Source organism: Corvus moneduloides, chromosome 4 (genome assembly GCF_009650955.1).
Source record: "Corvus moneduloides isolate bCorMon1 chromosome 4, bCorMon1.pri, whole genome shotgun sequence".
NCBI lineage: Eukaryota > Metazoa > Chordata > Aves > Passeriformes > Corvidae > Corvus > Corvus moneduloides.
In genome coordinates, this window is record NC_045479.1 from 13,846,814 (window position 1) to 13,869,872 (window position 23,059).

The 23,059-nt window shown below is 41.8% G+C and overlaps 1 protein-coding gene across 6 annotated transcripts in view; it reads left to right on the forward strand.

Annotated features, from left to right (window-relative positions):
* Nucleotides 1-23,059, forward strand: part of ITPR2 (inositol 1,4,5-trisphosphate receptor type 2) — a 245,710-nt gene that overhangs the window by 67,863 nt on the left and 154,788 nt on the right. For all 6 annotated transcript variants that reach the window (XM_032105470.1, XM_032105472.1, XM_032105471.1 and 3 more), the window contains 10 exons: nt 145-244; nt 365-525; nt 2,740-2,881; nt 3,598-3,756; nt 4,617-4,789; nt 6,891-7,010; nt 7,112-7,297; nt 7,846-8,097; nt 8,953-9,097; nt 9,938-10,088. In XM_032105470.1, coding sequence (XP_031961361.1) covers nt 145-244; nt 365-525; nt 2,740-2,881; nt 3,598-3,756; nt 4,617-4,789; nt 6,891-7,010; nt 7,112-7,297; nt 7,846-8,097; nt 8,953-9,097; nt 9,938-10,088 — 1,589 coding nt within the window. The remainder of the gene's footprint in view (nt 1-144; nt 245-364; nt 526-2,739; nt 2,882-3,597; nt 3,757-4,616; nt 4,790-6,890; nt 7,011-7,111; nt 7,298-7,845; nt 8,098-8,952; nt 9,098-9,937; nt 10,089-23,059) is intronic.

A 23,059-nucleotide genomic window follows, 5' to 3' on the forward strand; every position in this document is an offset into this window, starting at 1 on the left:
TTTTAGGTCCACCTACCTCTTTTATTGGTGTGGCTCCTGCTCTCCAGCCTCATGCCACGGGCCGGTGTTGCAGGGCATCCCACCTTGCCCACATGGGCTCAGAACTGATCCATCTCACCTGCTCTTTGCTCTGTCCCCCTTTAGGAACTCCTATGTCCGACTGAGGCACTTGTGCACCAACACTTGGGTCACCAGCACCAGCATCCCAATAGACACTGAGGAAGAGAGGCCTGTGATGCTAAAGGTAAACAAAATCCCAAACTCATTCCTGAAGCTGTCTCACTTCTAACATATGAAATGGGCATAATAATTAGCATAAAGGTGAGAGGATTGCTCACCCACTTTAAACCAAAAACTATTGCAGATTGGGACATGCCAAACCAAAGAGGACAAGGAAGCTTTTGCCATCGTATCGGTTCCTCTGTCTGAGGTCAGAGACTTGGACTTTGCCAACGACGCCAACAAGGTTTTAGCATCAACTGTTAAAAAACTGGAGAATGGAACAATAACCCAGAATGAAAGGAGGTTAGTAGTTTTATTTTTTCCCTTGCTAAATTGTTGGTTGGTTAGTTATGATAACACAGTTAGTTATGATAACACAGTCATGGGTAGGTAATACCCACATGGACACACAGGCAGTTGGGAGAGGACACTTCAGTGCTGAAAGTGCCAGCCTGGGGTTAGATTCCACCTCTTTCAGAACATCCTTGCTGCACCTCAGGCTGATCCATGTATGTCCTGTGTAAAAGTGGGGCAAACAGCACTTCCGCAGCTTGCTGCCCATGTAAATAAATGGGTAATTCTCTGGGCAAATATCTTAGTCTGGATTTCCTTTGATAATCCACTTCTGAGATGTAATGTGAGGGTGCATTGCATCTGATTCTTGTGTACAGGAAAGCAGCACGGCAGGGCTCTTGACTTGTGTGAAGTTCACCACACTGCAAATCTGCAAAAGCCTTGGAAGGAGGTCTCAGTGTGACTGAGAAGCTGCCCCAATAATCCCTTTGCTTTCTCGTTTCTATTTTCCCCTGTTCTCTTTTTCTATTTTACATCATTGTGATGTTTGCCCCATGTATTAATCCCCATTTCATCTGCAGCAGTATTAGAATGCCTGCTCCTCACACCTGCCCCTGAATCAAGGGATTTTGTTGTACCTTTATTGTACATTGTAGCCAGATATATTCCACTGCCAGTGATGTAGTTCCCTGTTTGTCTTCAGCTGCCTGTGGTTAAACTGAATATAAGACAGCATCTCTGGCAGTGTGAATTTGTAACCTGTAATACATCATATACAGCTTTTTTTCTGAAAATGGTAATTTTTGGTGATGAAACTGGATTTTTGCAATCAGTTTCCAGTAGCAATTAGGCCAAATGGTTTAATATCATAACAGGCAGATTTTTAATAGCCTGGGTGTTGATACTCAGCCTTGAAAAGCTGTGGGGCCATTTCATGATTGAGTTGACCCAGAGAGGGACATGACAGTGTCCAGGTGGGACACTGTGTCACTGTCAGTATTGTCAGGTCTTGATGTTGACAGATTGGTACAACAAACATGAAAAACACTTCAGAGCTGTTTCAGAACGCTGCCATTATTTGTTTGTTCTTGTGATTTCCTTTGGAAAAAACCCCAAACCATCTTTTTCCTGTCTTATTACCTTCTAGCATAGAGAAGTAGGAATCCCAACAGTTAATTCCTCATTTCTCCATCCTACGGCTGCCTTTTCTACTTTATTTCGTGGGGGTGACACACACCTTGCTGTTTTCCACCAGTGGGCTGAGGCTTTTAGAGCTAAAGCTCACTCAGAGGGTTTAGGTGAGCAGCCCAGCTCACTTGTGGATAATGGGAACGTTGTGTCTGGCTCCCACAGATGACTGAAAATCTCTTGGGGATCTTCCTGCCTCTTTCGAAGCTGGCAGATTTGTTAGTTATAGACTAGACATTGTCCAAATTGAAATGATGCTGAGTTTTTCATGTAGAAGATTGCTGGTGCTGTTAAGGGATATTCTTTGAAATCTGTGGACATCTGTGTTTCTCACTGCATGCCTGGCAAGGTGTTAGTAACAAGGAGACAATGATGAGTTTGTTTTCTTTTTTTTCCCATTTATATTCTGTCTTTTTGCATTTTCTGAAGGTGGGAGAGAAGGAATTACTACTGCCTCTGTCGTTTCTAGCACCTGCTTCTGACAAATCTTTTGTTTAGCAAAGAATGAAACAAATACAGTTTCTTGGGTCAGTATATATAGGAAAACAGTTATATATGAATATATATATGAAAAAGTATATATATGAAACAGTTTCATGGGTCAGTAGGGAAATTATCTAGTGGCAGAATGTTTTTATTCCTCTAGTGAGTCCATCATCTTGTTTCATGGACCCACGATAAAGCATAAAAATCCTTGCTAGGCTATGTAAGTTCCTTTTTACTGCTCCTGGACCTTGAGGCCAGGTGGTATAGATTTTGGGTCTCTGAATACTGTGTATCAATCCAACAGCCTGTATTTTTCTCTTGTTTTCCCTCTGGTTGTTGTTTAATGCCTCAGTAAACAGCCCTGTGATTGATTTAAGCTTCTGCTGAACCAAGGCTTGGAATCCTTAAGTACATGTCAAACTTAACTTTGCAGTGATGGAAGTTCCATTGTGCCAGGTAAAGCTTGGCATAAATGTGATTTTTGTTCTTAATGAATCCTAGCAAGTGTTGAGTGACTGTTTATAATAATGGTTTGTCTATTCATTCTAGGTTTGTGACCAAGCTACTGGAAGATCTCATTTTCTTTGTTGCTGATGTGCCCAATAACGGGCAAGAAGTTTTGGATGTGATCATTACCAAGCCAAACCGGGAACGGCAGAAATTAATGAGGGAGCAAAACATATTGGCTCAGGTATGTCCTACTGTGTTAATAACTTAACTGTATTTGCAAACAGATTGTAGGAGAGAGTGATGTGAGAAAAAGTTATTTTTGGGCAACTTGGCTTATTCCAGGTTGGGTTTGTGTGTGGGTTGGATTGGGTAGAAATGACACTACTTGGTCAAAGTTCATCTCTTGGCCCTTAAATCAGAGTGAAGCACTAGGGGCTGTAGAGGGCTCTCAATTTCATGTGATTCTGATAAGATTTAAGACCATGTTTGAGAGCAAACTGTTCGCAAAATTTGAGACAAACATGGAACACGGTCCCAATCCTGCAAGTGTTCCCCACACAGTGCCCTTATGGAGCTCTGACTTTGTTTGTGTGAGGGCAAACTAATGCACTTTTTGAGAAGAAAACTGAAAGAAATTTTAAAAAAGGGGAAAAGGATGAAACTGGACAGCAGCCAGTGTTGTCCTCCTTTTTCATCACTAAATTATCCAAAGTTAAGATATGTAACTAAACCTGAAGTTGGGGATAGCAGTAAAGAGAACGCAATGTCAGTCGAGTTGGTAGGAAATGTAAAGCTAACCCCAAATGCATAAAGCTGTGATGTCTCAGATTGTGCCCCCACTTATGTTTAGTCAAGGCTGTTGTGCTGATCCTGTCAGAGGACATTTTCATTGACTGCTGTAAGTTCAGCAGAAATCTGGATCTGATTTTCACTCTCAGTGATTTTGATTTTGAACAGATATTCGGCATCCTCAAAGCTCCTTTTAAGGACAAAGGTGAAGGATCGATGCTGAGACTCGAAGACCTGGGTGACCAGAGATATGCTCCCTACAAATACATGTTAAGATTATGTTACAGAGTTCTCAGACACTCCCAACAGGACTATAGGAAGAACCAGGTCAGTGGTATTGAGGATAATTTTCCTCCTGATTTCTATAATTATATATCCTGGGTTTGGCATGACTCTCTGCACTTACAAGTGGGATTCTGTGGTAATGGGGAAAGGCCTTTTTTTGTGTGTGTAGCTCAGTAGTGTGTGAATTGAAAGTTCAACAATGAATATCACAAGTTCACTTTGTACTTTTGCAGGCTCAGACTGAGATTGGGGTTCACTGCTTCATTCACGAGCTTTCTGTTATTAAAAATATGTTCTTGAAGCCTGGATTGTAAAGTGGGAAATCTGCAAAGCTGTCTGTTTCTCTTGCTTAAATATTTGTAGAGGGATGGCAGTGAGTCAGAGCAGAGGTTGTTATATCAGGTAGCCTGATTTCCCACTGCTGGAGACTCCCTGTGAGCAAGAGGTATTTCAGAACATGGACTAAAGGGACTGGAGATAAAAGCCTGAACTGCTGTGTGGCTTCTTTGTTTTCTTTCCAGTGTTTTACAGAAATATTTCTGTCCTGAAGGGAGAGAAAAGGAGGGAAGACTCAGGGAAAAAGCTTCTTAAACATGATAAAAACGTTTCAGTTTTTCATTTTTTTTTAAAAAAAGAGGTTGCTATTTCTTGAATTTTGTATATATTTCCATGGATTCATTCCTTTGGTTTATGAAAGAATGAGAAGAGTTAGTCATGCCTAATATGGAATCTGTTTCTCAGGGTACATATTTTAGGTATTCAGAAGTTCTTTTGTTCAAGCCAGTTGAGGGAGGAAAGTTTTGTGCATTATTTTGATTGCTAACTGAGCTGGATGCCTCCGGTTCTAAGAGAGAAACCATTACTGCTCAGCAGGTCATCGTGGGAATCTTTCCTTTTTTCAGGAATATATTGCTAAGAACTTCTGCGTCATGCAGTCCCAGATTGGTTATGATATTCTGGCAGAAGACACCATCACAGCTTTGTTGCACAACAACAGAAAACTGCTAGAGAAACACATCACAGCTAAAGAAATAGAGACGTTTGTGAATTTACTCAGGAGAAATCGAGAGCCAAGGTTTGAAGTGGTCCACGTAGCATTTTGGCAGTAGCTGTGAATTGCATGCTATTCATTGCTTCAATGTATCTTTCTCCCTGTTTTGACCTGGCAGACAAAAAGCCCACCTGTGCAGAAGATATTAGAACTACCTGTAATTGTTGGAGTTTAACCATATCCGCATTTTAAAACTAGAGCTTAGAAAAAAGAGGGCTTATACTTTACAGGACAGCTTTGAAAATTTGGTCTCAGTTCAGGTTGGGGCAAAGAGAAATGAAGACCATGTTTAATTTCTCCCAGCTTTGCAGCTCCTCTGTGAAACTGCCACTTGTGTTGGTTTCCCTGCTAATAATAATTTTACACACATGTCAATTTCTCTAAGCTTTTATTAATATCAGTTTTCCTGCAGGTTCTGATTCCAGGTCAGACCTGAAAAGGGCCTAGGACAGTGAAGATCCCATAAACACGTCTCCTAGAGCAGATTTTGTTCCAAATTAAAAATTCTGGCCTTGAACTTCACTCAGCTGAATTTTTTTTTAAAATAAGCTTCAGGTCAGAATATAAAAGAAAAGGATTTCTTTATTTTTAAATGGAAAAAATTTCTTTATTATTGGATTTTCAGTTGTAAAATTAGCAAAGTAATATAAGAAATGAACGTACTAAAGGCCAAATATTGTCTTCTGTAATTGTGAATACCATTTTCCTGGTAGCAGCTAAGGATACTGCTCAAGGTCTTGGTGCTTCACTGCCTCAATTATTTTCTATGTGCCTGTTTTACCTCACTTTGTAATCTCATTGCCTCTCCCATGCTCAGCTGGGTTGAGCTTGGTCAATATGAAGAGGAAACCACGGGATCAGCTCTGTCTCTGAAGGGTCTGTGTTTATTGACAATTGCACATCACATTTTCTTGTGGTGGAAGAATTGGTGCCATACCCACATCATACAACTGCTGTGTATCCACTTGTTTGAGGAGTTCAGGAGCAATAAATGTTTCAAAATTACCCCTTGCCAGAATGATGTAATCTGAACAGTAAAGACTTGATCTGATTTTCACGGAGAGTCTTGCAGATTTTTGCAGCACTGTTGGTGTGAGTGAGAATTGTGGAATTCTGCTCTAAAACACATGAGCTACAAAATTAAAAACCTTCCTGAGTTTTGGCTCCAACCAGGTGACTTCCCCAGAATTCTATGTATTTATGTCCTGTTTGCTTAATTTTATCTTTTTGATTGCTGTGCACTTTTAATTGTTGCCACAAAGCTTCACTTCAGTTATGGATATATTTTTTCCTAAGTCTACCCTAAAAATGCTGTCTGTACTCACCCCCTACAGTTCCCAGACTTTAGTGGGGACTGTGGTCTGTGCTAGAAGTTCAAACTGTTGGGTCCTTGAATGGCTAATAGCAGATGACCAGTTTGTACCTGGATTTCTAAGGAAGTGGAATATATGATCCGTGTGTGTATGCCTGCTCACATCTGCTCCCCAACCAGCTCTTGAGCACCTTGCTCAGTTTTAGCTACATCTGCTGGAGGAGTAGTGGGCTCAGAGATACTTAATTCCTATGAATATCAGGGAAAGAGGAAACTACATAGAGGGAAGAGGCCCTTTTTATATACCAGTGTGTAAATGGCTGCAATATGGATTACTGTTACTGCACACACAGCAATCCCTGAAAAGAGACAAACCCAGGTACCTATTGAATGTCCCAGCTGTGAGGAAAGCCTCAGCCTGAACCTTGTTAAACATCAGAAGACCTAAATTTGAGAGACAAATTCATAGGAAATTGAATTCCCTGCAAAGCTTTGTTCTTTCTGCTTTACCTCTTTGAATGCAGAGTCCTGTCTGCAGGTCCTGACAAAGCAGCACTCTTCTCTGGTAGCCCAGCATTCCCTGGCAGTGTTCAAGGCCAGGTTGGATGGGGCTTGGAGTAACCTGGTCTAGTGGAAGGTGTTGTGAGTTGCAAGAGTATGAAGTGGCAAAGATCATATGTTGATAAATATCATGATACAGAGTCCCACTAGTCTACCCATCCTCTAGTGCTGAGTGCTAGAGATTTCTACTGCAGTTCTCCAGTAGTAGTTTAAGTCTCATGTTCTGCTGCATCTGTGGTTTTTTGACTGCAGATTCTTGGATTATCTGTCAGACCTGTGTGTATCAAACACCACAGCAATACCAGTAACTCAGGAACTCATCTGCAAGTTTATGCTGAGCCCAGGGAATGCTGACATTCTCATCCAGACCAAGTGAGTATCTGTAATCAGAACATGCAACAATTTTGTTGTCTGCTCTCTTAAATTCCCAGCACTTTACTCATGGCTCCACTGTGAATGGTTTTTGTTTGCAGGCTGGTTTCAACCCAAATGGACAATCCCTTGGAATGCCCAGTTATCTCAGATGACATTGATGAAGAGGAAGTGTGGCTTTACTGGATTGACAGCAACAAGGAACCTCATGGCAAAGCCATCAGGCATCTGGCTCAGGAGGCAAAGGAAGGCACAAAAGCTGATTTAGAAGTTCTTACCTACTACAGGTAAAACTGCTTATTCAAACAGAAGAAAATGTAATCTCTGAAGACCCCCAGTGCTGTTCTTATCCAGTTCATTTGCCAATATCAAAAAAGGAAACCAGGTCAAGCCAGAAACTGAGATTAAAAGTTCATTTCAGGTTTTTCTTGTGGGAGTCATCACAGTCTCTGCTGTCTATTCCAGGCAAATCTTGAGTTTCCTTTGCTCATCATGTCTCTTTGTGTCTATTTTTTATTTTGCCTCTTACCTTTTATTTATTGCGCTTTAATTTAAGGTTGTGCTGCCCTGGAAGCAAGGCACACTCTGAGGACAGAGCGTCCTGAGTGTCTCAAGGATTAGGGAGGAAATGGGACCACGGAATAATGTTTTCTACTAATTGAAAACAAATAGTTTTTAATGTCAAGTTGCTCCCTTGCTTAACAAAGTCACTCTTGTTATTTTTCAGGATTTATATCAGAAAGGCTCACAACAGGCTTGTAACATGAGATTCTGAGGTGTGTTCTTTCATTTCCAGCCAATTTCCTTGAATACCACATTATTACCTTTTTTTAAGGTACCAGCTGAACCTCTTTGCAAGAATGTGCCTGGACCGCCAGTATCTCGCCATCAACCAGATTTCTGCCCAGCTGTCAGTAGACTTGATCCTCAGGTGTATGTCTGATGAAAGCCTCCCCTATGACCTGCGGGCTTCCTTCTGTCGTCTGATGCTGCACATGCACGTGGACAGAGATCCTCAGGAGTCTGTGGTGCCTGTCAAGTACGCCAGATTGTGGACTGAAATTCCTACCAAGATCACAATTCATGAGTGAGTTGCAAGTGTTTCAAACTAAAGTACAAAAGCTCTTTGTAGGGTTAGTCTCAGAACAAAGCAGTTGCAAATGTCCGATGTCCACAAAATGTATATGAGAAGGTATTTTGTTGCAGAGCACAGAACTATTAATTATTGTTACTCTTGGAGATTTCCGTGGGCAGCTTTCAATCATTAAATATTTGAATTTTATTTTTCCCTATGTTCTTTTATTGAACAAGCTGGGGAAGATGGAATGGTCTTTCCTCAGACCAGCTGCACTCCACATAATCCAGTTGTGTCTCGCATGACAGGTTTGCTAGGCTGTAACTTGGTTTTATACCTCAAGCTCAACAGAAAGCCACAGCTGGGAACCCAGAATTAAGATACAGCTGCTGTCCAGAAAGAGCTCACAGAGGCTTTGGCCTTCACTCAGTAAAGTACTTAAGCACGTGTTAAATTTAATTTTAGAGAAAGGACCATTGATTTCAGTGGAAACCCTCTCTGGCTCCACTGATTTGATGGAGCAGCAGCACTGGGATGCTCCCAGCCAGGGAATATCTGGCTGGAGAGATAGAGGAAGAAGCACGTCAGCGTAGCAGGCAGTGTTAGTGCCCTTGTTGAATTGCCACAGCAAGACTTAAGAGTCCTATCTGCCACAAGAGTGGTATTATCCTGTCTATGTTTTTCCCATTCACTTCAACCCTTCCTGGTACTGTTGGAGGGAAGGTTTGTGCATCCACTTTCCATATCTACAAAGAGCTGAACTGAGTAATTTCAGAGGATCATGATCGGTTTGTTTTTCTTTTAGTGACAACTGATCCTGATATTAGAGGTGTTTAATTTTCCTTCTTTCTGTGCCTTGTATTGTAGGTATGATTCCTTCACTGACTCTTCAAGGAATGAAATGAAGACAAAGTTTGCACTAACAATGGAATTTGTAGAAGAGTACTTGAAAGAAGTTGTGAATCAACCCTTCCCGTTTGGAGACAAAGAGAAAAATAAACTTACATTTGAGGTACTTCTCAGCTATCTGCATCCTACTTACAGTATTCCTCACTTCAGATAAGTTGACATTGTTTTTTTCAAAATAAAGCCAGTTGCAGAATAAATGTTGGTGTAAAATAGCCTAAAGAAGCACTTGTTCCTAATTCCAGTGTTCTTGGTGATGCCTGGTTCTTGTCTGCTGTGTTTTTCCAGCCTTTCCTTCCTTCTCCTGAGGTGATTGGATTTCAGTGGAGGGAGAGGGGATTTGTGGGGGGGTGAATGGTCATATTCCTGTTCTTTGTACATTAGTGAAATAACTTGTAAGGATTCTTCAGTATTAAGTAAGTGCTGTTTTCTGTGTAGGGAAACTTTAGATAGGCCTAGATTTTTTAGATTCAAATAGCAAAGAATAAAGGGGAAATGCTTACAGCTTTTATAGTTCTTCCTCCAGCCTACTTCTTTTTGTTGCTTTTGCCTCTGGTCACCTGAAATCACCTCTGTGCAAACTTATCACAGTCATCTTACTCTTCTGCTGACTTCCATCTTCCCTAAAGCTGCTGCCTCTTTAAATAATTTCTGGAGTATTTCTTCTTGATCTTACATATTTTCACAGATGCAATTGTATCCTCCCAAGCCTTCCTAAATCCTACCTTGGTTTTGCTGTCTGCTGTAACCTGACTGACCAACTGCTTTGTCTAATCCTGACAAACAATTAATGTCACTGGCCTCAGTCCAAAAACCAGTGGGAAGACTTGTGCCAGTTTGAATGCACTCAAGATCTGAATCTCTCTGGAAGCTGCTGTGTGAAATGCAACCGAAAACCACAACGGCTGTCAGTACTTCCTTCATTTTTAATTTCTTTTTCTCATAGGTGGTACATCTGGCTCGAAACCTCATATACTTTGGCTTTTATAGTTTTAGTGAGCTTCTCAGACTGACCCGGACGCTGCTGGCAATTCTAGATATTGTTCAAGTTCCCATATCATCCTACTTCGAAAGGTTGAGCAAGTTTCAGGATGGAGGTGAGATAAGCAGCAAAGACTGTTATTCCAGTGGATAATTAGCTTTTTAAGTTGGAAATAATGTATGGAACTTCACATTATTCTTTCAAGGTTCTGTATTCACACATAAGCCCTCCTACAGGAATGCATTGCAGGGGACATTAAGATGATCAGCTAAAAGGGAACCTTTTTGAACAGAGCTGCATCCTTCATGACTTGTGGCTACTGCATTGGGGTTGCTCCTCCTTTGCTTATTTGGAACTTTCAAATTTGGTTCTAAAGCTCAGTGCCTGTTGCACTGAACGTCCTGAGGAAGTTCAAGCAGCATTTGCCTGGGCACAGGGATTATGGTGGCTTGTCTGTGGCACAGGTGTTTGTTAGTCTTCTTAGCACTTCACTGAAAGGGAGAATGAGATGGTCCTGGTCCCACAGTGGCAGAAGTAGCTGATGGAAGTCCAGAAGAGGCCATCCTCTGCCTGTGTTTGTCATCTTAGAATATTCTTTTTTGAACCCAGACCACAGTGCCTCTCTGACAACCCCAGGACTATTCTGTATGTCCCATTGCCTTTTCTACCATGGTTTAACACTGGGTTGAAGAATGAGCATACCAGGAAGATGCTGAAACATAGCGGTTCAGTTTTCCTGTGTGAGTGGAAGAGAGGTGTGACAGTCGTGTGGGCTGAGGGTCCCGGAGACTGACTGATGGCAAATTCTGTTTTAATATGTAGCTGATGCTGCCAGCCAGCTGGCTCACAGCACCAAAATGGATGAGCTGTCTTGTTGGAAACAATTATTTTGTGTTTTCTCTGGGAGGCCTTTTCCCAGCCTTGAGTTTTCTAATCATCGTTTTGCTCAGTCACTCCCACAGATGCCCTGCAGGAGTGTGCTGTCCTTCACAACTTTTTTTTTCTTTGAGGTTCACATACTCTGGAGAGGTGTAGACTGTCATTGTCATCTCTGAACCAAGAAGTCATATGCTTGGTTCTCTTGATCTTCCCTCCATCACTGCCAGACTTTACTGAAACCCTCTGGAAGTCTTTCCTGCAATGCAGTCCACACCGAGTCATGCTGTAGCTGGCTGCAGTCCCTCCTCAGCACTAGAGAAAAGACAGTATGCCCAGACACTTGGAATTATGTTTTCCTTTTTTGTCTCTGAAAGACTGCATTGCAGACTCTCTTCTTAAATGGCTCTGGACACAGTTTGACTCCAGATACAATCTTGGCATATTGGCAACATGGGACATGCAGATGTGGTTCTTCTGCTTAGTTCTCACTCTGCCCAAGCCTTTAATTCTGATGATACATCTTGTTCAGTGTTTTTACTCACATTCATTACCCATAAAATCATGTTTTGTCCCTAATTCCCTTTTATTTCTGTTGAAGGCTTTCCTTTCAAGCTATGTAAGAGAGGAAGGAGCCACCCATTAAGTGCAAACAGACCTGCTCTCAGTTATATGAATTTCCTTAGCAGTTCCATGCAAATCAATGAATTTGCTTTGAAATAAATGAGTGTGAAGGAATGCTGCAAATGGCACCACCATGCAAATGGAAGCTCAGTAGCCTTTTTATTAATGCTCAACCATGTACTGGAGCCTTGTTGGAAACTTTTTGTCAGAAACGTGGTTTTGTCTCATGTTCTTTCAGCAAAAAAGGCACAGAACAAAGGTGTGATTTTTTTGATTAGCTTCAGCCTTTATACAGATTATTTAAATTTCTTTCCTGCTTGTAACTGTCTCCATGCCTTTCAAACACTGACCAGTTCAGGTCAGGATGTGACAATCTAGGGATGTTCTTTTGGTACAACCTGTGAGTTGTTTTGGTTTGTTTGGTTGGGATTTTCCCCCTTTTTCTACTAACTCTGTGTCTAGAAAGCCCATTGCTTTGGAGAGGTTTTTTTGCTGGTGCAGACTGTTATCAGTCCTGTCTGCAATCTTACAGGAGTCTGGAGGTATTGGCTGTGCTGTCTAGGCTTAAGAACAGGCACTGAAACTTTGCTGTGGTGAGACAAAGTACTTTTATGTAGAAATAGCTGTAAGACTTCCTGGAGAGGCCTTCTACAGTCTTTGTAAAAGAAAAGGATGTCTTTGGATGGTCAGCTCTTTTCTTCAACCTCCCTTTTCCTTTCTGATTGAGAAGATATAAACCACATAAATGGTGCATTCACTTTGCACTTGAGGCAGAATGATCCTGAATATTTAAGTGCTGTGTCTGACCACCTTGCCTTTCCTCCTGCTTTCCCTAGAGGTGCAAACTCACCTACCCACGAGCTGTAAAGACACATGTGTCACAAGGATGAAGTTTAAGCAATTAAATAACTCCTATTCACTATTTTTGAGCATCCAGCTCATAGAACTTCATGTTCAAAGAACATATTTCACATCCGAAAATCACATTACTCAAGCAGAACAGGGGAGCACTTTTCATTAAGGAGAACCACACAAGAATCAATCAGCATCCCTTTAGCTGCACATTGAACCACTGAGGGGTGGTGCTGGGCTGGAACTTCTGGGCCTCTGCATGTGTTGGACTGTAGATGATCCTAAGGGTGAGTCTAGAAGTAGGGGTGTTGCCTAGGTCATGTGGAGTCTGGATCCATCTTATCCTGGGGATCCTGAGGAATGAACAGGCAAGCATAGAAATTGGTCTTGGGAATTTTTCCTAGATCTCCCCTCACTCTGAGACTAAGGACTGTCCACCATGCAAAGCTGTAGGTATACATTGGTTTTCAATTTTATAGTAATTATAAGACTATACACCAAGGGTTTCCCTTCCCTTTTTACACAGATATCCTCTCTTACAAAACTGTGTTGCTCAGAACATGTTAGTTGTTTTATTAGATACCTGTCCTGTAGATATTGTCTCTTTTAATTTATAATACAGGTCTCTTAGGCTATTAAAAAGGATTAAAGTAGAAATTATCTCAGTCTAGGCTTTTTTAGATTTTGGAAAATGTGATGGCATTTGCTAAACTTAGAATGGTCTGTCGATTTTTTCCAGCAGATGTTTTTTTATTCATAAATTCCATTAAATATAGACAGATGGATTGTTCCCTGACCTCTCTCAGGATGGTGGGAGCCCTCTCTCCAGTCAGGTAGGGGTGAGGGTGAGTTCTTGCCTTTAGAGGAGGTCAGATTCCACTCTCCCATATCCTTCCAGACTGCAGCATCCTCTCTGGCAGGTCCAATGCTTATAACATTCATTAACATTCATACCAAACCTTTGCAGAATATTGCAGGTAGGTGTCCCTCCAACACATTGTTACTCTAGGGATGTGCAGGTTGACATAGCTCCTTTTTAAAGAAAAAATAGCTTCCTTGAGTTGCAAAAATCATTACATTCTTTAAGCAAGCAAACAAAAAGATAAGATTGTTTCTGTTGTGATTTTGTGTATATATTGTGAATGTATGGAAGTAAATGATTAATTTTGGAGTTTACAGAAGTTGTGGGGATTTGTTTGGGTTTTTATGTTTGTTTGTTGGGTGCATGTTTTTTAAAGCTTCCAGTCAGGGATCACAAATGTCTAGGCATAAGCTTTAATTCAGTAAGAACATGTATTTCATTCCTTGAGCTTAGAGCTTTGAAGTGTAGCTCTAGACTCTGGTTTTGACAAACACTGAAAGCCAGTCATGATGCCTGAGACTGACAGTTTATTGGTATAAACAAATATGTTTAAATTTTATCAAGCATTAGGGGCATGATCCTGTAAATCTTATGTAGAAAAAGTGCTACTGAATACCAGCTTAGGTTCTGTATATTTTAATTTTCATCACTATCTAAGTGTAAATTTGCATAGATTGATAGTAAATGTATATTTAACAACAAGATTTTGTCAATAGTTATGCCGATTCAGAAATGCAGTTATTTTCAGGTTCTAAGAAAAATGACTTGAAAAGAGGTTTGCCCAAATGGATAAGTCATGTAATTCCTATTCTGCAGCTGCAGTAGATAGAAGGTAGCCCCTTTGTAGAAGTTAAGAATTTTGGTCAGAATCTATATATGTTACATGATAAGTTTTATATTTTAATTTTCTTAAAATGTATTGATTTCTGTGAGAAAATCAGTGCTGAATAAATCTGGGGACAGATGGGTTATGCTGGCTTGCCATTATTCCAGGTCAGTAGCAACAAAAGCTTCTAACATCTGATTCTGGTAATGTGAAGTCGTAGGGAACTGGTGAGCTGAATTCCTGACTGGTTTGACCAGTCCACATTGTGAAAACTCTAGTCAGGAATCTGGGAAATATATTAATGATGGGTGGAGGAATGTGGTGAGTCTTGGCTGTGGAAAGCTTTCCTGGAGGTGTGCAGCTCAGAATTGAAACAACCAAATTTTCAACCAGCAGTCTTGAGTCTTCTTCCCTGTTTAATATTTATTTCTTAAGTACACCCACTTATGTCAGTAAAACTACTTGTTAAGTAAGGAATTATATATGACAAGTGTTGAACTGTTGAGGCAAGTCTGCAAAATGGGATGTATTTTTAGGCTTAGTGGAAGTTGCATAAAGACTTAATTAACCTTTAACTTTAAGATGTCCTTTTCTATCCTTTGCTTAAATTTGGAGCCACATTGGTGGCTGAGGTAGTCCTTGATGTTTTCTGTGGGTTTCTCTGTCTTGGTTTGGCAAAGATTCTAAAAAGATCACAGAATCATAGCATGGCTTGGACTGGAAGGGACCTTGAAGATCACCCAGTTCCAACCCACCTGCCATGGGCAGGGACACCTTCCACTATCCCAGCTTGCTCAGAGCCCCATCCAACCTGGCCCTGGACACTTCCAGGGATGGGGCAGCCACAGCTTCTCTGGGCAACCTGTGCCAGGGCCTCCCCACCCTCACAGGGAACAATTTCTTCCTCATATCCAATCTAAACCTGCTCTCTGTCAGTGTGAAGCCATTCCCCCTTGTCCTGTTGATCCTTATATTATTGTAAATGTTAAGCCTTACTTCCTTTAGAAAGGTTAATTTTAATGCCACTGTAGGTTACTGTAACCAGCGTTAAATTTAGTGTGCATGTAGTTTTCATGTGTGACCTTATTTGATGAAGACAGATTGGGGAAAGTTGGCTAAGAAACATCTATGAGACAAGATCCTGTAAAAAGTAAGGATGTATATTTTTGGAAATTCTTATCTAGATTGCACCCTAAAAATGAATTGACTTGAAAATCTTGCAACTAACTTCTTTTTTTGTTTGTTTTGGTCAGTGTGTCTTAGCTTTGAATTATTTTTGTGGATATTTGAAGCTGTTTTCTGTTTCTTTTTTTTCCCTTTTAGATTCTAAAAAAATATATGGGGTATACAAAATATACTACCTGTATCCTAAAGAGGCATTTTTTTTCTTAAGGAGAAAATGAGGATTTCATTTAGTAGTGCTGTCATTCCGGCACCTTTCAAGAACGTTATAATCTCTTGCAGTTTTAATTAAAAGGTAAAGTCGTTGCTTTCCTAGTAAGTGCACCCTGCTGTATCATTCCAGAGTAAGGAGCCAATCTGTCTTGTCCAATACTGCTAATTTATTCTTTGTGAATTAAAATGCACATCTTTCTCTAGGTGCTATTTGCTCTTTCAAATAGCTGATTTTAGTCAAACCATGCAACTATGGCATATGTCAGGTCTGAAAGAGCAAGCAACATGGTAGTAGCACCAGGTAAGCTACACATTTGCCATGCAGCTCAGTGCTGTTTAGTTACTGTTATTTGGGAGTAAGAATAATGACATGCCAGGAAATACATCCTTGAATATGAGCTGCATATGTCTTGGAGTGCAGTTCACAGTTCTGGGCACCAGCTTAAAAAGCCCTCAGTGGTTTTCTGGGTTATCTGCAGAGTGTGTCTGTCTCTCAGGAGCTCTACAGTTTTCCTGAGCCACTGTCCACTAACATGAGTGGGAGTCTCTTGGTTTCCTTTGCTCAGTCTTTTTGCAAAAACAGGTTTTAAAAACTGCCTATAATAAGGTTAAATTGCTCCCACCTCTGTGATTCTCATGTTAAATGTGTTGCCCACAACTGCCTGAGGAGATGCCTCTTTTTGCCTGTTAAACTGGTGGTCAGATATCCCAGCTGCTTCATGTTGTGCCTGGGTCTTTGTCTTGGTGGTGTGTTCCTCCTGCAGACCGAAGGGACTCAAGGTTCCATCCTGCCAAGGGGCAGAACAGGGGAAGCCTCGCCTTCTCCTGGAGTCTTCAGCGCTGGTGAGGTCTGCTGCCTTCTCTCTGCAGGGAGTGCTTGTGTTTCTGTGTGTCAGGGGACTCTTGTCCAGACTTCTGCTGCTGTGACAGCTCCAGCTCCAGTTAGATCACGTTTTCTGCCAGCCCTTTTGGCTGCAAGTAGAGGTGCACAGTGACTGGAAGCACCAGTGAGGCCATTGAGGGTTGAGAACAGGACTACACCTGCCTTTTCTGTGGTTCCTATGGGTCCTCTGTGTCCAAGAAGCACCAGGTTTCATCCAAGACTATTAAAAATTACTCGATTGTTTCTCAGCCCTGCATTCATGTCTGTTACCTGAACTTTTGTCTAGTTAACAATTTGCAGTGTCTTCTTTGAGGCATACTTTGATTAGCAGGGCTAATGAGGCAGTGGCTGCCTGGCAGACTGGAGCAATAATTTATACCAGCAGTTTACAAGAAAAGAAAGGTTATAAGAGGAAAAAGGAAAGTTAACTGTGTAAGTCACAGATGCTACAGAGAAGAAGCTGCTGTTCAGTGCAAAGTATTGCCAGACCAAAGGGGAGGTCAGTCTGAGAGCTTAATTCTGTGCCATGAACCATTTCTCTTTCCCCCTTATTCTTTCCCTCATCATAAGACCTGTGCATTAATGGGATTCCAGAGACCATTGCTCTTCTAGGAATCAATATCTGTCTTACAGATGTAACTCAGCTAGGAGACTTGATTCCCATGGTGCTTTTTACCCTCAAGGCCAGCATGCTGATACACGTTTTTTTTTCCTTGGACTAATGTCTGGGGCATAAAAGCCATGCTTGACACTGCTTTGTGGTTTTGGGGATAGGCAAAAACCTGCAGAATGTCTGGAGAAGGTGAAGTTTGGTGGAGTTGCACCATGGCTGGGCAGCTGAGAGTTTGTCTATAAAAAGGGGGGGCTTGTGGATATGTTGTGGCCAGATTCACTCAGGGGCTGGGTAGCAAATGTACGTGCATGGCATATTGTAAGTTTTTCCTTTGTTTTGCCTCATTAATTCTGAGGACTATAAAATGTAGAAGGGATACCTCACCATGTGTCCTTAATGCCGTGCATTAGGTTTTCTGTAAGCGTTACCTGAGGTCAGCCAGTTATTGAGAGATGAAAAATGGTTTAATGAAGACATAAAGCGTGATTCTTGGCCTGTTTATGGTAGGTTCTGAAGTCTTTATGAAGAAATTCTGCAGAAAACCTGTAAAAATTAATACCTCTTTCACAAACAGAGCTGTAAGGCTTTAATGCTTCTGGCAAATAATATACACCTCTAAAGCGTTCGAAATAAAATGTGTTCCTTTAGGTAGTGAAGTGCTGTTATTGTATGTCCTTAAAATGGCTGTAACTTTTCATGCAGAGAAATTAAATTGCATGAAGCAATGTAGCCAAATCAGCAAAGAAGTGCAGAGCTAAAGCTGCCACTGGATTCTTAATCTTGCTCTTGGTATTTAGACATCGCTGCACACATGGTTCCCTGCTAGAGGATCCCCGAGGACTGGTGGTGTTGTATGCTTTAAGATGGCACTGAAGCTTTCTTTGGAAGCTTTTGGTGGAGCAATAGCATAGATCTCACTGCAATCCACAAAGCCAAGGACATTTGGAGTTTTGCTCTTGTGAATACTGTCTTAAAACCTGGTTGAACGCACCTACACTAACACATGGGTTGAGACAAGGTCCTGTGTGCTGGCTGAAGTGTCAGGTCTCCTAATCAAAAGCATTCTCAGGTTTGATGACATCAGAGAGTTGTTTCTATAACTTAATAACTGCATAGACCATGTGAGACTTGTCACATTTTTGTAAAACCATTGATTCCTTCCCCCATCTCCTTTTTTTTTATAAGCAAGATTGAATAATATATTTGATTTTTATGGACAGGTTAATGAAGGTTGTTGGGGTAGTGGATGCATATACATTTGTCTTTTCTGGTCATTAACAGATCTCCTGAAGATCTGATCAGACCTTTCAGTACCTGACAGGAACCTACAAGAAAGATGAGGAGGGACTATTTACTCCAAGGGCATGGAGTGACAGGACAAGGAGAATGGCTTCCAACTGACACAGAGGAGTTTTAAAATGGATATGAGGAAGAAATTGTTCCCCTGTGAGGGTGGGGAGGCCCTGGCACAGGTTGCCCAGAGAAGCTGTGGCTGCCCCACCCCTGGAAGCATCCAAGGCCAGGCTGGATGGGGCTCTGAGAAACCTGGTGGAAGGTGTCCCTGCCCATGGCAGGTGGGTTGGAACTGGGTGATCTTTAAGGTCCCTTCCCACTCTAACCACTCTGTGATTCTATGTGGCAGCTCCCATTTAGGTACTTAATTTTCAGAAGCATCGAGGATCCAGCTGATCCCATCCCTAATGAAAGCTGCTGAGTGTAAAAATCCTTTTGAAAATATGGGCACTTTTAAAATTTCTGTGTAGGGAGATGAACATGGTGGGAAACTGTTCAAGCTAAAAAGAGCTGAGCAGTTTTCAAAATGGAGTCCTAGGAATGCATCTTTCACCCCTCTGTGTTGAGGAAGACTGAACAGCAATGGTAGTAAGAGCAGGCTCTGTCCCTCCATGGCAACTAGGGACCAGAGCAGGTGCCTGTAGTTAATTTTTAAATAAACAAGGCTGCATGTTGGTTCCCTGGCATCCCTTGGGGATTTCTGTGGAGCAGAGGACTTCTGGCTCTAAAGGGATCTGCCAGCCTTTGAGACTTCCACTGAGTATTACACTCATCTTCTGCACAGTTCTCTTCACTGTGTGTGAAATATCCAGAATTCTGTGGGTCCTGGAGAGCAAACTGAGGATGCTCCATAGCAATGGGCTGGGAACAATTGGAAGAAAAAGCATGAATTGCCAGCTGCCTTTGACAGTTGTTTTTCTTACTGAATATGGTATTTTGTCACTTACCATCCATACTGTATTGCATAGCAGATTGTTGTTTACTTTTATATTCTGCTTTTAGAATTTTTGCAACCAGTAAATGACTTATCAAGAAAATATGTTTATGTAGAAAATGAAGTGTCAAATTATCTACTGTTTCGATTACTTGGGTGGTTGTTATTTTTTTCCCATAATTGACTCCTCTGAAAAGCCTTTCTTCTCAGAGAGGCCGCTGTGTTGTCAATCGTGCCAAATTGTATGAGATTATGTGCTACAGTTTTGTGACAGAAACTGATACTCATTAGGAAGTTGTGATCACTGTAATAAAAAGTAATGAAAAGGAGATGCACAGTTGTCTATTCAAAACATGACAAGCATTCTCTTCTTTCCTCTTCTTTCAGTGTCTGTCAATCTTCAGCGCCTTTAAATTACCACTTGTGCATAGCGAATTCACTCTTCCATTGACTAATCTTGTTGAGACTGTACATTCAATAGGAGACATTTCTAATGGGTCCACTGCTTATGGAAGGCTTTTGGCATCTGACTTGTCTTGGCAGAGGGAGGAACAGAGAAGAAGGGAAAATTGGAAAAAGATTCAAGGAGATTTCCTCGCGTTCTTTTCCTCTGTTGGTCAGTCACGCCTATGAGCACTTCTGCAGCAGTTTGCTGCTGAGAGAAGTGGTTGGTTGCACACATTAGCACCTCACAACAGTGCAAGGACTGTTCTCTCCCTGCCACGCTTCACAGCCATATATAAATGTTCGTACCTTGACCTCGAAGAAAACAGCCCAAGATGAGGTCAGCAGGTTAAGGGTGGCACTACCATATGGAGGCACAGCTCAGGCTTCTCTTCACTTATCTCTAGCAAAGTGCACATAAAAGTAATCAGTGTTCACATCTACTTGCTCTCTCTCCTGATTTAGCTCAGTTAACTAGCAGAGGCAGTAAGTTAATTTTTCCTTGATCATTGGTATTCAGGAAGCATGTTGGAGATGTGACTAAGATCAGAGCTCCCTTATTTTAGTCATTGTGTGCACATGTACTAAGAACTTAAATCTCTTTTATTGAGCCAGTGTATTTTGTCTTGAATTGTTGCAGGCTTAGCTGACAGAGAACCAGTCCCTTTTTAAGCCGCAGTAACCTTCCTGCATGCCTTACCTCAGGGAAGCACACCCTTCCCTGCTGGGATAACTGTGCTCAAGCAAGACTGCTGCTGGCCCTTCATGCTTGTGAGGGACAGATTTAAATCTGTGCTTAACACAGTCCAGGTTTCCAAGGCTGGACAGACAACACTGAGCATCACCAGTGCTGGTTACTGGGGGATCTTTTGGAAGAGAAGTTTCTGTGCACTTCTTATGTACATGAAATACCTCCATGGCTTCTTTCACAAAGTAGAGCAGCTCCTCTCGGTGTTGAGACACATTAGCTGCTTCACTGCCATCCATGAATGTGCTGCTTGACTGCTGTCTGCTCCTTGGAGAGGGTTGCATTTCATCAGCATCCTGCAAAACATAGTTGTTGAAATATCTTTCTTGAAAAGAAATGCTGAATTGCTCCAGTTGCTGCAACATTTTAACTCTGGGAATGTTCTCCCCAAGCCTGCTCTGAATTAACTGAAAATTATAGTCAGCATCAAGCAGTTGGTTAAAAAGTTTTCCAAGATGACAGCTTGTCTCCCTGCTGTTATTGACAGAAATAATGCAGTATTGAATCACTACCCATTTCAGTTGTAAATACTGAACTGGATTAAGTAGTCTTTTCTCTTACTAAAATCCTTTCCTATGCATTAATGAAATGCTGTTTGAAATGGCAGGGATAATAAGTACCACCTTAATTCTCCTTCACTTTCCTGCCTCTATCTTTTGAGATCAGTTGCATGAAGGTCAATAGTGAAGGAATGTGTGGACAGAGGGTTTATCCTTATTTTACTGATGGTGTTGGGAAGCAGGTTCATAGCTGCCTCTCACTGGTTTGTGTCACCTTTGACCACTGGTGTTCTGTGGGTAACAGGAAAGGACAGCAGTCACCTCATTTCTTTTTATTTCTTAGATGCTTTTCTAGGCTCCAGTATCACATTAGCCGAGTGCCTCACAGTCCTTGCTATTTCAGACCTCTCACTGTCCTTCCTAGAGGTGGAAAACGTGATCTACTCATTTATGGAGGTCATCCTGAAATGCAGAGACAGTGAGTAATTCCTTTTCCACAGAAGGAGTTGAATCCCATCCCCTGCCATGCCTGTGCAGCGCCCCAGTAATAGCAGAGAAATAAGCAAGATATGGTCTAGGCAAAATCCCAGCTTTCATTCTCCAAGAACATGAGGTCCACCCAAGATGTTGTCTGATCTCTTGTCCAAAAGACAGTAACTAACTTTTTTGTTAGCTTTACACCAGGTAGACTTCAGTTTTGAAGGGTGTGCAGGAATTTTTCAAGATGAAGTGGAATTCTTCTGCCTCATTTGGGACAAACTGCAGTTGTATCTTGTTTTTGAGAAGAATATCTTCTGGACTTGTCTTAGACCTAAGTGGTTTCCTTATCATTAACCCCAATGACTGAAGCTGTTTTTTAAAGAATTCCCGAGCTTTCCAAATGCCCTCTATTTATACTTCCCTCTGCACAACTGAGCAAAAGGGATTTTGAAATGATGTTGTGAGAGATGATGATAACTTCTCAAATGAGATGTATGGCAGGGGTATTACAGGCCATGATGCAGCTGCCCAAGCTACAGGTCTTGTTGAAGGCTTATCTGTCAGCATTAAGGACAGAGTGAAATGGATGATGTCATTTATTTCATGGTTTGAAGATGAAGATGCAAAATGTTGGTTTTACTGAAGGTGCTTTCAGGGTTTGAAGGTCCTCCATGTAGTACTGTAGCTTTGCACAGGTGCACTGAGTGGTGGTCAATCCAAATACTTGTTTAACGCACTGTTATGATCCAGTTTTAATGTTCTTAGAAATTCCTCTGCCTGAATTAAGGTGCAAACGAGACCATATGCTAGTGACCATAGTAAGGGTTTTATTTGGTGGTAAATATGAGAGAGAGAGAGAGAAAAAGAAAGAAGTAGAAAATAGGTGGGGGAGGTGGACAGAAAGAGTGACAGGGACAGAATAAGGAAAATATCACCACTCCGTGCATCCCAGCGATGTTTGTTGATCCTCTCCAGCTGGTCTCTCGGTGGTGAAGGTGCCCCCAGAAGGCACAGAGTCCCATGGGTGTACATGCTCAGGCTGGGTAATGTCCAGCCATGTCCCCCTGGGGTGGGGGGTCAGTCTCTCACAGCAGACTCTGGGTCTGTTGCACCACGTGCAGCCCTGTGGGGCCAAGCCTCTCACGGGAAAGTCCCGTGGATGTGCCCTGTGGGGCTGGGGGTTCCACAGCTGGGCCAGTTTGTGTAATTGGAGGATAGGTGTTCACTGCCTCTCACCAGAGGCTGCACCATGCACCCAAAACCTCCTCCTCCCCCCTCGGCTGGGGGCAGTCTGTGTAAACCTGGCTTCTGTGAGCTGTGCTCTCACCCCTCACCCCAAACTCAGCTGGGGACAGTTGCAGCTGGTGGCTTTGGCCTTTTGTTGGATGCATACCTTTCCCTCAGCCTGAAATAATTAAACAATGCATTTCCCTTTATCTAATCAACAGTTTGACTTTCAGTTCAAAGTCCCACTCTTCAGGAAGGCTATTTTGGTTGTAGCTTCTTTATAATGAGCAAAGCTTTGTATCAATGTTTGGGGCATGAACTATTTCAGTCTCTGACACACACTGGGAGAAAGAGGTTGGGGAGTGGGAGATATCCATCCTATGTTATTCCCTGTGTTATTTTACTTGATTTGAAAGGAAAACACACCATTTTCATTTTGTGTCATGAAGGGTATTTCTGATGATTTTATTTGCTTTATGCCTGTGTAAGCAGCTAGAACTTCCTGTGCCTGCCTAATGTGAGGAACCAG